Consider the following 13,630-nt stretch of genomic DNA (forward strand, 5'->3'; position numbering starts at 1 on the left):
AAAAATTAGGATAAAGTTTACCTCCTGCTCCTTCTCGTCCTCCTCCCTGTTGCCCTTTCCATCCAAGTCAATGCTCCCTTGCACCGCACCTACAAGCTTTGGATCATCAGAGGGGGGGTTACGCAGTGGAGTTGACATCCTATGGGTCACAACCTTGGCTTGCGTGGCCTGGAATTCTTCTTCATCCACATGAAACTGCTCTGCTGCCAAGACCTCCACACAAACAAGTGCAATAGTGCCAGAGTCCCCAAGTGGCAAGAGCTTGCTGTCAAGGGCATCTAGCACACTGTCTAAGGGAAATTTGGCACTGGTGCATAGCATAGCATGCTCAAGAATTCATCCATGCGCAAATCAAATGTTTTCTATAAATCATGCATAGCATGCTCAAGAATTCTTGAGCATAGCATGCTCAAGAATTCATCCATGCGCAGATCAAATGTTTTCTATAAATCATGCATAAACACATACTCCTCCCCATCACATTACCACTGAGGAGAAGGGGCTGATTTCTACCTCTGGAATAGCCTCATCCGTTAGTGGTAGTGGCACTGGAGTGTCACTAGGGTGTTAACTGAGTCAACATCAGTTAACAGAAGCTGCTAAAGACCGAAGACACACGGATGCATATTGAGGATGAATACGAAGAAGCAGTAAAGATTGGAATTACACATTTTTCACGTTTTCCCAAAATGGTCACATATTGTAAATTCCCAAATTCTTTCAAGCCATTGTAATATTTCTAATGTGTTACAGGCTCAATGGGAGTTCCAATTTGTAAAGAATAGGTCACTTACTGGGCCTAGGTTGCAGATTCAGTAAGTGGTGAGCCCTAAAGGCCTTGGGTGCCCGGACATTGTATATTTTTACCCTAGGTATATAAGGCAGTGTGTAAAAGAAATTAGGGTTCTCAAGTCATTTGTTGAGAGCATTCTTTGGTGAGAGAACTATTTGGTGAGAGCTCTTGAGGTGTGTGGCTATGGAGTCCTTGATCTTCTCCTTGCTCATGAGACTTGATTAACACTAATCAATGATTCATTCTTCCTCACTATGCCTCTCTCTTACTTCTTATGATTGCCTATGATGCTTAGATTAACTAGATCTTAACTAATTAGTGGTTAATCCCTCTCTAATCTTGTGTCATTGCCCTCTTTTGCTTGTGTGTGCATGTAGGTTTGATTGGAGTGTGGTGCTTGATAGATCTATGTGTGTGTGCTTGCGATTAGTGTGTTGCATGATAGGATTAGTGTTGTGTGCGTCTTGCAATTGTAATGTGTGTGATTGGGTTGTTTGGAGGTGAAGGAAAGTGGATATGGAGATTGCCCTTCATTGAGGCTTAGCTCCTCCAAAGGCCGAGAAGCTCACCTCATAGATTTAACCATTTGTGTTGCCAAGATTAGCTCACTAACCATGTGTGTTTTCATGCCCTAGCCGGGTAGCTCATCCCTCCGGATTGATAATTTTGTTGGTCATTGGAGCTATTGCAACAATGAGACCCCCAACATTTGGGGCCATTGCCAGGGACGATGGCCTACGCTAGTGTAATTGTGGAATAAACGAATGCGTTCCCTCACTAATTTCACTTGTGTGTTTATGTTTGTGTGGATTTTGAATGTGTGTGCATGAAGCATTATGTTCATAATTTCCTAATGTGTGAACGTATCTTGCCAATTGTGTGTTTAGACACTCTAATTTCACACTAACCCCTTTCTAATTTGACTAATTTTTGCTAACTTATTAATTTGTTATGAAGGATTGGAACATTCGACCATTCAATTGAGCTTCAACGGAAAGGTAATCAAGGTGGTATTCTCAACCTCCCTAGAATCTAGAGATGTGTAGAATTGTGTAGAGATCCCACCATGATGATACAATGTAATGCTATGCTATGTTGATGCAACGTAACGTAATGCAACGTGGATTGAAAATTTTGCAATTTTTCGTTTTCACGCCGTCGTAATGTTGAAATTTTTAAGAATTGGTGGCGTATGATTTGACAAGTTTCAATTGCTAATTGATGATTGTAGGTTGCTAATTGGGTGTCTAATTGAGTTAATTGCATGCTTGGATGGTCGATTTCAAGTGTGTGTGCACTAAAATCAAGTGTGTGTGCATTCTACTTGAGTGTGTGCATGCTAATTTTAGGTGTGTGTGCATTATTTTGCCCATGTTTGAGCACCTAGAAATCAATGTGTGCGTTATGATTTTTCAATTGTGATGATTGAAGAGTGTTGTGCTTATGCCCAACTAATGATTTGTGAAGTCACATTGTAAACCCGACAAGTTTAACCTTTTGTGTGTGCACCTAAAGATTGGTAAAAACTGCCAATTTTTTAGTGTGTGTGCACACTAAAAAATGATTGAAGAGTGTTGTGCTTATGCCCAACTAATGATTTGTGAAGTCACATTGTAAACCCGACAAGTTTAACCTTTTGTGTGTGCACCTAAAGATTGGTAAAAACTGCCAATTTTTTAGTGTGTGTGCCTAAAAAAGTGTTTTTTGGATATTTGAAAATAAAAAATTAATAAAAAGCGGGTTTCGGGCTTCGGTACCGTGCCTTGCGGCGCATAAAATAATTATGTTCCTCTTCTTTCCGTCCGCGTGAACCCATCCACTCACTCTCTCTCTTCCCCTCTATCTCCAGCTTTCTCTCTCTCTCTCTCTCTCTCTCTCTCTCTCTCTCTCTAACCTAGTGTTCAGGGAAATTCATTTTACCAAAACATAGAAAATTCCCTTCTTCAATTTTCCGAGAGAAAATTTTAAAAAATAGGTTTATTTTTTGGGTTTTTTCTCTATTTTGGGAGGGAATTCTCCTCTCCCCCTTGCCTTGAACCGACATTTTTTGAAATTGAAAACGGCATGATGTTAAGCTGAGACACATTTTCCCGAACATTGCCTCTTACTCTCCCTCTATCTCTCTTGCCTTGAGCCAGCGCGGGCCCTTACTCCGCGTGCACCCTCCCCCTACTCCCTCTCTAACCCCATCTCTCTCCCTACTCTCTGTCTTACTCTCTCTCTCTCTCTCTCTCTCTCTCTCTCTCTCGCCACTCTCTCCCTTTTTCTCTCTAATTCTCTCTATTCTCTTGTCATTTCCACACACACACACACCCACTGCCCACTTCTGCCGCTCTCTCTCCTCTGTTGTATTCACCCTTCTCTTACTCTCTCTCTCTCTCTCTCTCTCTCTCTCTCTCTCTCTCTCTCTCTCTCTCTCTCTCTCTCTCTCGTGCCCACAGGCTGCCTGCAACTTAGCAGACTCAGCGCGTCCGTTTGCGCTGTCCCGCCACAGCTACCACCTCTGCACACCAGGTCCGCAATCAGCGGCAGCTAGTGCCCGCAGTTCGTGCACGCCAGGTCCGCATTTAGCGCCGCTTGTTCGCATCGAGGACGAGTGCATCTATGGTCAACACAAGAAGAAGGTAATAGGTTTTTGTTTATTTTATATTATTTTTATTTAATTATAAATTTCTTTTAAACAAAAATCTAAAAAACATAAAAAAAATTAAAAAGCAAAAAAAATAAAAATAAATAACAGGCTTTTAGAAATTACAAAAAATCCCAAAAACATTAAAAAACCATAAAAAGAATTAAAAAAAAAAGAGGATAAAAAATTACCCAAAAATGAAAACATTTAAAAATTCACAAAAATTTGAAAACACACAAAAATCAATAAAAATCCAAAAATTTTCAAATAAATAAAAATAAATCAAAAGTGACCAAAAAACTCATAAAAAATAATAAAAATTTCATAACAGCTCACAAAAAATTCTTTAAAAATTAGAAAAATCACAAAAATAGTAAAAAACTCATAGAAAATTCAAATTGTATGCAAAAATCAAAATAAAAAAAAACTACCAAAAATCCCAGAAAATTTTATAAAAAATCAAAACTTTCCAAAAAAAATTACAAAAAATGATAAAAATACCAAAAAATTAAGAAAATTCAAAATTTTACAAATTCTTTAGAAAATTAAAAGAATGTCACCGGAAGTGCCAAAAAAGGATAGAAAAAACTACAACGAGCCAGAAAGCGTTAGAAAAGCAAAAATCAAAGCCGGGAAGTAGTGTATTGCACACCAAATAAATCGCGAAAAAAGCCAGCAGAGCCTTAAACCAAGCAGACCGTGAAAGAGAATCAGATCAGCCGAACGAAGCGAGAAATCGACCAGCTCAAAGCAATTTAGCGGCAATCAAATTTCAAAAATTATGCATGCAAGAAATTGGCTAGTGGGAGTAATTGCACTGCAAATTAGCTTCCAATTGAACGAACAAGGGCATGACTCATTTGTGATTGCAGATTAGGCTAGAACGAGCAGCAAAAATTCTACTAATGAACACCAAATTTTGCCAATTGACAGTTTTTGTGGATTAAGCCAAAATGGACTCAAATCGAGCGAAGAGTTCAAGTGCAACAGAGAAAATTTTACAACTTTATGGCTACAATGGAGATAAAGTCTTATATGCAGATTCAAAAGATCATAGGTATCTTATGAGCAGCAAAAGAAACACGGGAGCCAAGATCCTATTGATCAGAGTAAAGCCAGATTCAGAGAACTCTCGGATGTTCACAGAATTCAGTGGAGCCAGGCATTGCAAGCTTAAAGATGAAGTGCTAATAGAAGTGAAAAAATTGACCCAAGTGGTTATCCACAAATCTGCATAAACCAGCAAAGCATCCATTTAGTGCATATGCAATCCGGGTCATTGTACATGAATTACAGTGGCCAGATCTATAGTCGGGAGCCAGAATTGCAAGATCCAACAGATCAACCAATAGAAGCCATTCTAATTAGAGAACCGAGCCATAGAAAGGTCAAGATGGAGCAATCTAAAGCTTCATGCTTAGTGTTTTGAAAGAAGATGTCGACAACTTGGCAAGCATAGAATCAGAAGCTCCTCAGGTAGAGCTTGACATGAGAGAGCCATTTCATATACCACCAGTCATGGCGTATTGCTGAGATTGTGGATGAAAAGGTGGACATTTTGTTGGCAGTCGTAGAATAGAGCTCAACCCACCGACATAATGTCAATCCGGTGGATCGGAACCCGGCTAGTGCATGAAGGCGTGGATGCACCAAATGTGATAGCTTGAGGACTCTAGGAAGAGGGGAAAAGCATGGGAATGGAAGAGGGAAAGCTCGGGAAGCTAGATCTACACACACACACACACACACACACACACACACACACTCAATCTACACTCTAACTCTCTACACATGAGGACATTGATGCTTCCCTTGATTTCATCTCAAGCACACACACTCTAATCACACATTAAGCACACACACGGAAGCCTAATTAGATCAATGCATGAAACACACGTACACACACACACACACTCTAATCTAGCACACATGTGAAGCTAGAATGCTCCAACAAGAGGGAAACTTGAGAGAGAAGAGAAGATTAATACTTAATCAAGCAACACCAACACACATAAGCATGAAAGACAAGAGCAAGTAGAGAGACTTAGCTTCCATTAACCCCAAATGTCGGCTACATGTGTATGAGGAAGCTCCAAGCTCCATAGCCACTCCTCTTCTTCTTCTCCACACTCACCTCACACTCTCTTGAGCTCTCTTTGCTCTCCAAGAGTTGGCTCTTCTAAGAATGCCCTTTCACATCTTGTCAATTGAGTTATATACAAAGAGCTTCTAAAAATGGGTAGCCAGCCAAAAGTGTAAATGAATGTAATACGCATATAGGCTCATCTACTCATACATGTACAAAGTGGAACTCAAGTAGGGCCCGTAGATACGAAGAATATGTGTATACACTAATGAAGCACAATGCATGTCGTTGGCGCTCGCCCGTCAACACTCTCCCCTTCCTAATTTTGCGCACGTCCTCGGGCGCTTGTAAGTCGTCAGAGGGGTGATGAATGTGGCTGCACAAAAGATAATTTCATTAAGGTGCATGCTAGTCCAACATAAGAGTGAGAGTGCATAATAAAAGAGAAGCAATGAATAGCAGCAACCACATTAGAGTTTTGCAAAGCAAGCATAGCAATTGTAAAGTACATTAGATGGTCAAGTGTAGGCACTTCATTAAAGTACAAGCTTATTGGAAGTAATGCATGAGTTAGCAAAAGGTGTCCGAGTTTTAATCTAAGGTCTCAACTATGCCAAGTCTAAGAAGTGAAATTAGCATGCTTAATAAGAAACAAACATCTAAATGGCACTAGAGCTAGGCTTGGGCGCATTTCAAGTAGTAAACAAATATGAGAATCTTTGAATTTCAAGTGGAAGAGGCTTCATTTGCCTTTTGATTTTATGCAAACATAGGAATTTAAAGCACATGGCGACCATCCAAGAGTGAGACAAGCATCGACCTTGGTTCCTTGTATGACTACAAGGCCTTCTCCAAGAGTCTACTAGTTCACTCAAGGCATGGCTACCCCCTAACAATCCAAGGCATCGGTTTAGGGCCTTGACCAAGCGAGCCAAGGTGATTCCCCTCGCCTGCCAAAGACCACTAAGGCGATAGGTCGTACACATAAACATAGACTTTATTTTTCATTTGGTAGCCCTTTGTTTTGGCATTTTTTGGTTGGATTTCTCTTCCAAAGTGTATGATGCAATCTCATAAAGTGTAACCAAATGAAACAAGCTTGCACATAGAACTAGCACACCTAGATGCTTGTCAATCATTAAGAAGAATTTTCAAAACCTAGAGCTAGCAATGTCATGAACTAGGATTAACACAAGGTCACAAATGCATACCCATGATTACTAAAAATAAGGTCAAACTTAAATTAATGACTTGCACCAAAACACCTAGATGGAAACTTGCAAAAGCTAGCCTAGCTTGCAAAAACTCATGTGGTTGTGCACTTTATGCACATCAAGGAAAATGTAGTGATAAGAGGAGAAAGAGGCAATCATGGAAAAAGTACACCTGTAATGGGGTGGATCCTCGTATGTGACGATAGACCCCAATAGCAATGGAGATGGCCCACCAAGTGCAAATCGCCGGGAGTAAATGTCAAGCTAGTCCTCATGCTTCTTTTTCCTGCACAAAAGTAAGACACAAAGCACAATACCTCGAGGGGATATCGACAGGAAAAGAAGAAATAGTGAAAAAAAAATAAAAGTCCTAAACTAAGGTCTAAAAACCTAGATATCTAGAGGGAAAAACCCAGTGGGAAAAAGTGCCTATGGTATATGCGCATGTGTCTAGTGCACCATGATCAATCAATACAAATCAAAGCCGCGTGCGACTAGAACAAATAAGAGAACCCTCTCCAAATAAAAGGATATCTCTCTGTCTAATGGTCAAAGGCTGGCTAGCACCTAGATCTATACATGTGGTCTCTGTTGAAGGGAAAATATCATGTCTAGGGATGACATCAGCCTCTATGTCACTGGTCATAGGTATCTGAAGCTCATGTATCACTGGTACACTCCTACATAGCTCTATGTCTCTATGATGGTCAATAGAAATCTGACTCGCGCAAGTGCTAGGGTCTACGTGTGTTAAACTAGGGGGAAGGCTCTTCGGTAGCCAGATCTGCAATGCTCGCGCTCTCATAGGGATACCGGTATGAGCTCGTCTAGCATGTCTGTGTGTGTATCTATCTCTAAGAGATGCTCGCTATTGTGGACGGGTTGGCCTCTCTATGGGCCGTCTCGTCTCTCGACATCTAGCTCGTGGAGGTCTCACGCGAGGGTATGATCGTGTATGCACCGGGTATGCTACCACTCGTGGCCTAGGTACCCAAACATGTGTCTGTCTCTCAAAATAGTCATGTGCCTCAAGTGACCGTCTAGATGTGAGCCAACCATGTGAAAGTCCGTCATCGGTCATATGGCTCTCTACAAACACAATCGTGTCTCCACAAGGCAAAGATCTAGCATGTATCTTGGTACGGGGAACATAGACCTGTCGAAGGGTCCAGGAAGCTCTACGTGGAAAACTACGTGCCTGATCTATCATGGGTCGCTCCTCGGTGGCACTACTCATCGCTGCGGAACCACTGTCTAGAGAAGGCTCTATACATGGCTGGGATGCATGTGTACGTGGTCTCCAAACAAGTCTAGTAGGCGGTCTCGTATCCCTACATCGTGTGTCAGTAGAGGTCACTCTAGTCCGTGTACATCCAGGTATCTGTGGTGTAACCTCTATCGGCGTGGTGTCTCGAACGTGGTCTCTAGGAACCTGATCTAGCAATATACCGCTCGTGGCTGGTCTCCGCTCAATTGGGTAATATGATCGTGAATCGGAACTCGTAGATGGCACTAAGGCGGCATCTCCCTGGGGTGGCTGCTCTCTCAGTGGCTCACAGACTGTGGCACCACTATGCATGCTAGAAGTGTGGGACATCGATGCTATCGGCTCTGCAGTCTCTCTTGTAGAAGGAGTGACTCTCGCATATGGATCTGGCTCGATAGCTATCTCTAAGGGCCGCTGTGAGGTTGGAAAATCTAAACAAGGATGCTCATAGGTAGCCAAGAACTGCATAATGGTCTCATCTGTGTCTAGGCTAGGGTCACTCAATGTGCGACTCTGTGAGGTCTTTTGCTGCACAACGCTAGAAGTCTCGTGGACGAGAGCGACAGGTGGTGTAGGCTCCCTAACAATGCTGTGAGTGGTCTCTAGTCTCGGGGGTGCTGGAGCTATCTGTCGTGGAACACTCCTCAAAGGCTCTCGTGTAGGCTCAAGCATAGGTGTGTCCTGAGCGGCTCCCTCTCGTGCGGTCACTCGCTCGTCAAGATAGGCGTCATCCTCATCGGGCCTCTCCCAAGGTGGTAAAATACGTCGCAACAAAGGAGGCCTAGGTGGTGATATCGCAATTGGTGTGACTGGAGGACTCAGAGCTCTCGGTAACCGTGGAGCTAGCATGGCCGTCGTGGGTAAACATAAGTCGTGATGCCTAAGTCGAAGGGAGTAGGGTAGACCTATAGTCAAAATGTACACTGCGTGGCCGGTATCCCTATAAACTCGCTCACGTGGATCTCCTATCAAATGTGCAAGAAAGTGTGCTGAAGGATCTCTGGATCCACCAATCGACAAGCGTCTGTACCTATGACCGAGCTCGTCTAGATAGGTCATGGTTTGCTCAACTCTGTGAAGCTCCACTAGCCTAGGATGTGTCTGCATGTCTAGGCGATCGTCTGGGTGTGCTCGCTCAATATCATCGAAGTCAAGGGTCTCAATCGAGCGATACTGCTCTCCAAGCTCATCAATAAGGACTGCTCTATCGGCCTGTGTGTAGACTCTCACAATTTTCCTAGGTAAAGACAATGGTCGCTGTGGGTCTGCCATCCGCACATATAAGTGGTCATGTAAATCAACATAGAAGGCAACACCACGCTGGTACTGGCCTATGATACATAGAATCTGACCCTCTATCTGTATCGTGCTACCTGCGGTCTCTCTAGCCTCAAGCGGTGCCTGAAGCGTAGTGGTCAGTTGTCTAGGGCCACTCATATCTACAATGTGTAGTCTATTGTGCCCGAACTCTAGTGCTCTCAACGGTGGTGCTGGGGTCATCGTCGAATCTCTCGTATGGTCTCTAATATGTGTCACCAGAGGCGGGGATGGGTCTCTAGATGGTGCAAGGTGTCGAGGTGGAGACTCCCTAAAATATGTCGCTCGTGGGCTCTCGCTCTCAGTCTCACTATGAGTGGTACGCAAAGTACTAGCACTCGCCGAGGTGTGCATCGCTCTAGACTCGTGGTAGCTTGAAACGCCTGGCAACAAATCAGGTCTAGGTGACGAGAACCCTGGCAGTGGTCTCCTGAGTGTCCTGGGTGGTGGCACTATGTCTAGAGAAGGTGAGGGACTCCTACTCGAAGCAGGGCGCTGGGTCGGTCGAGGATCATATGGCAACCCACAAGTCAAAAAGTAAAACTCAGTGCCTGCGGTGCTCTCGTAGCATCTGTCTCTAGGCTCGCCAACTAGTGTCACAACATCTCTGGATAGGCGTCGACTGGATGCACAACACTCTAACTGATATCGACGCTGAGCACTATCATTATAGATCACTCGGTGACCTACCCGCTGTAATATAACCTGCTCAGGGTGGCCGAATGCCTCAAAGCAGTCGTCTCCATGTACTAGCTCTATCTCCTCTCGCCTAATCGAATAGTCGACCACATAAGTGGCACAAAAATCATCTCTAAATGTGCCATCGAGCATGTCGCCGGGACGGACTCGCACTATCTGGAATGTCTATGTGGGGCCAAGGGAGGCATGACACTGGACAAAAAAGTATCCCTGTGTGTCTGTGTAAGTGGGTCGGCCTCTGTGCTCACCTATTAGCGTGAGCAATATATACTCGGAGCACTGGCTCGTCATGGCCATCATGTGTGCGCAAAGTGCACTCTTGACGTGTGCACGGTCTCTAGTCGGGCTCCTATCTCTAATCTCGGGCAATCGGGTCAATGGGGTGTGCGGTGTGAAATGTGCGGGGTGATGCGCATAAACGTGTGTGTGCGAAGCGAATGTACAACATGGCACGTGTGAATGCGTGTGTGTGTCGGTTGTCGAATGCGGATGCGTATGTGTCCGCGTGCGAGTGGTCGTGTGTACGCATGAATGCACATATACAAGTGAAGGCGAGTGCAAGTGAATATGTGGACAAATGGGTGTGAAGTCTCCCTCTCTCTCTTGTCGATGTGAGCAAAAAGCTCCTATCTCTCTCTTGCTGCGTGGGCGCGAATCCTATCTCCCTCTCACTACGTGATGCGGGAACTTGCTCTTCTCTCCTCTCTCGATTCTTTTTTTTTTCTGGTGGGAAAGCCTCTAGGCCACAAACCCTTCACTTTTGCAACTTAAGAAAAAAAAGCATCTATCTCTCTTTTGATTTTGAATTGAAAGTGAACTGGAGGGTTTGTCTTTTTACTCTTATTTCAATAAGAGGGGGCACTATGCACAAATTAAAAGGAGGAGGGGTTTCTTTTACATGCCATTGAAGTAAAGGGTGCTACACAAATTGAGAGGGGGGACAAAGTAAAAGAGGGAACAACTGACAAGGGGGGGTACAATATTAAAAAGGGGGGGGGGGGGACAAAGTGGAAGAGAGGGGAGGAGGACAACTGACAAGGGGGGAAGGTACAATATTAAAAAGGGGAGAGGGGACAAAGTGGAAGAGAGGGGAGGAATTAAGGAGGGGGGCAACTCCTTGGGAGAGGGGGGGTGTGTATGTGTGTATGTGTGTTTTTTTTTTTCCCAAAATACCCCAAAAAGAAAAAAAAATTGCCCAAGAGCGTAACAAATAGCCAAAAAATGCAAAATTTAGCCCGAAAAATATGGGAAAGTTTTGGGCTCGTGAAGAATACGTCGACGGATTTCGCTACCCAATTTTGCCTAAATTTTCATCAATTTTTGGTCAATTAATTGATTTTTTTGGCATTCAAGAGATAAAAAATTGCCTAAAAATACCAAAAATTACCAAAACATCACCGGAAAATTTTTGAAAATTAAGCAACCCCTTAAGCTCACTTAAACACACATTCTCACCAAGAATCACCCGCTAATTCATCATACATACCAAATGGTAGCAAAAGGCGAAATTCTTGGAGCCTTTTTTTGTGTTTTTTGAGCGTTTTTGGCCCGAATCGACCCAAATCAAATCCAAATGAAGTGCAACTTTTCAAATCACTTTGATACCATATCGGAAACACAAATGTAGAACCAAAATGCACAAACAATCAAAACAACTCAATATGGCATCAAAAGCATACTTTCCAAATGACGATTTCAGAGAAAACGCTAAGTGCTTGACTACTTGAATGCACAAACCAAATAAGCGTTTTTGCAAGCACAAATACACTTTCCCGAATGTCCAATTGCACAAATTGAATGCTCAATGCTTATACCAACAAACGGACGACCAAATCACACAAATCCGGCATCAAAAAATTGACATTCAAACGGATTTCAGAGAGCACACAAAGCACTAAATCCCAAACACCAAACCACCAATGCACACAAGGGACGTAGAGCACTTACATGACCATAATCAACGCATCGAATCCAAGTCCAAATGACGATTACACACCGTGTGTGTACGCAAAGCTCCGGATTCGGCGTTTTCACCTACAAGCAACCAAATCCCAAATGCATGATTTGCAACCAAACATCAACGATTTCAACCCAAAATCATACACACCTTGCCTCTAATTAGGCACAACCATACATATGTAAGCTCAATTGTTAGTAGATTAGTGAGAAATTAGTGTGTAGAAAGAGGAAAAAACCGCAAAATTAGTCTACATGCTACCAAAATCAAAACCTACCACCATTCCTACAACCATAAACCAAAACCTAATGAAGATTAGTGAGCTCAAACCATCACACGGGTGATCCTCTAGCTTAGGTGCTCGATCCCCGGCAACGGCGCCAATGTTGGCGGTCGTAGAATAGATCTCAACCCACCGACATAATGTCAATCTGGTGGATCGGAACCCGGCTAGTGCATGGAGGCGTGGATGCACCAAATGTGATAGCTTGAGGACTCTAGGAAGAGGGGAAAAGCATGGGAATGGAAGAGGGAAAGCTCGGGAAGCTAGATCTACACACACACACACACACACACACACACACACACACACACACTCAATCTACACTCTAACTCTCTACACATGAGGACATTGATGCTTCCCTTGCTTTCATTTCAAGCACACACACTCTAATCACACATTAAGCACACACACGAAAGCCTAATTAGATCAATGCATGCAACACACGTACACACACACTCTAATCTAGCACACATGTGAAGCTAGAATGCTCCAACAAGAGGGAAACTTGAGAGAGAAGAGAAAATTAATACTTAATCAAGCAACAACAACACACATAAGCATGAAAGACAAGAGCAAGTAGAGAGACTTAGCTTCCATTAACCCCAAACGTCGGCTACATGTGTATGAGGAAGCTCCAAGATCCATAGCCACTCCTCTTCTTCTTCTCCACGCTCACCTCACACTCTGTTGAGCTCTCTTTGCTCTCCAAGAGTTGGCTCTTCTAAGAATGCCCTTTCACATCTTGTCAATTGAGTTATATACAAAGAGCTTCTAAAAATGGGCAGCCAGCCAAAAGTGTAAATGAATGTAATAGGCATCTAGGATCATCTACTCATACATGTACAAAGTGGAACTCAAGTAGAGCCCATAGATACAAACAATATGTGTATACACATATGTGTACACACTAATGAAGCACAATGCATGTCGTTGGCGCTCGCCCGTCAACACTTGTTGCTGAAGATTGTCCAAGAAATCCAGACAACAGGGATACATCAACCGCGAAGCAAGGTACAAAGCAAATTGGAAATGCGAATCTTAATGTAAGTGCATTTAACTTGTCACTTTTAATGCAATCAGATGATTCTGCACTACCATTAGAAGCACCAGTAATAGCACTGCAAGTTCAAAACCAGCATAAAGATGCACAAGCACCTGGAAATCTTAAAATCGATTCTTTGAACAAAAAATTCTTGTATGAATTTAGTCAAGGTATCGAGATATCACCAAAGGTTGAAAATGCTATTACGTTTGCAAATGATTCTGCATCCACAGCCACAAGTGTGCAATCATTCATGAGTCTGAGGGACATATCAAACAGAATGATGTTAGATTTGTATGGTACACATAATTCATATGCACACTATGTAGACCAAAAAGGGAAA

General features: G+C 43.1%; 1 protein-coding gene across 1 annotated transcript; it reads right to left on the minus strand.

The window, feature by feature from the left end:
- Positions 1–7,590: 7,590 nt before the first annotated feature.
- Positions 7,591–10,137, minus strand: LOC147420501 (uncharacterized). Its single transcript, XM_086504548.1, has one exon. The coding sequence runs from the start codon at positions 10,135–10,137 to the stop codon at positions 7,591–7,593; it is 2,547 nt and encodes an 848-aa protein (XP_086360674.1).
- Positions 10,138–13,630: the final 3,493 nt, after the last annotated feature.

This window comes from Adiantum capillus-veneris, chromosome 28 (genome assembly GCF_014529385.1).
Source record: "Adiantum capillus-veneris isolate H3 chromosome 28, ASM1452938v2, whole genome shotgun sequence".
NCBI lineage: Eukaryota > Viridiplantae > Streptophyta > Polypodiopsida > Polypodiales > Pteridaceae > Adiantum > Adiantum capillus-veneris.

Bases quoted from the DNA above. Each gene is read 5' to 3' on its own strand.
- LOC147420501 (XM_086504548.1), bottom strand. From the start codon at position 10,137: ATGCTCGATGGCACATTTAGAGATGATTTTTGTGCCACTTATGTGGTC.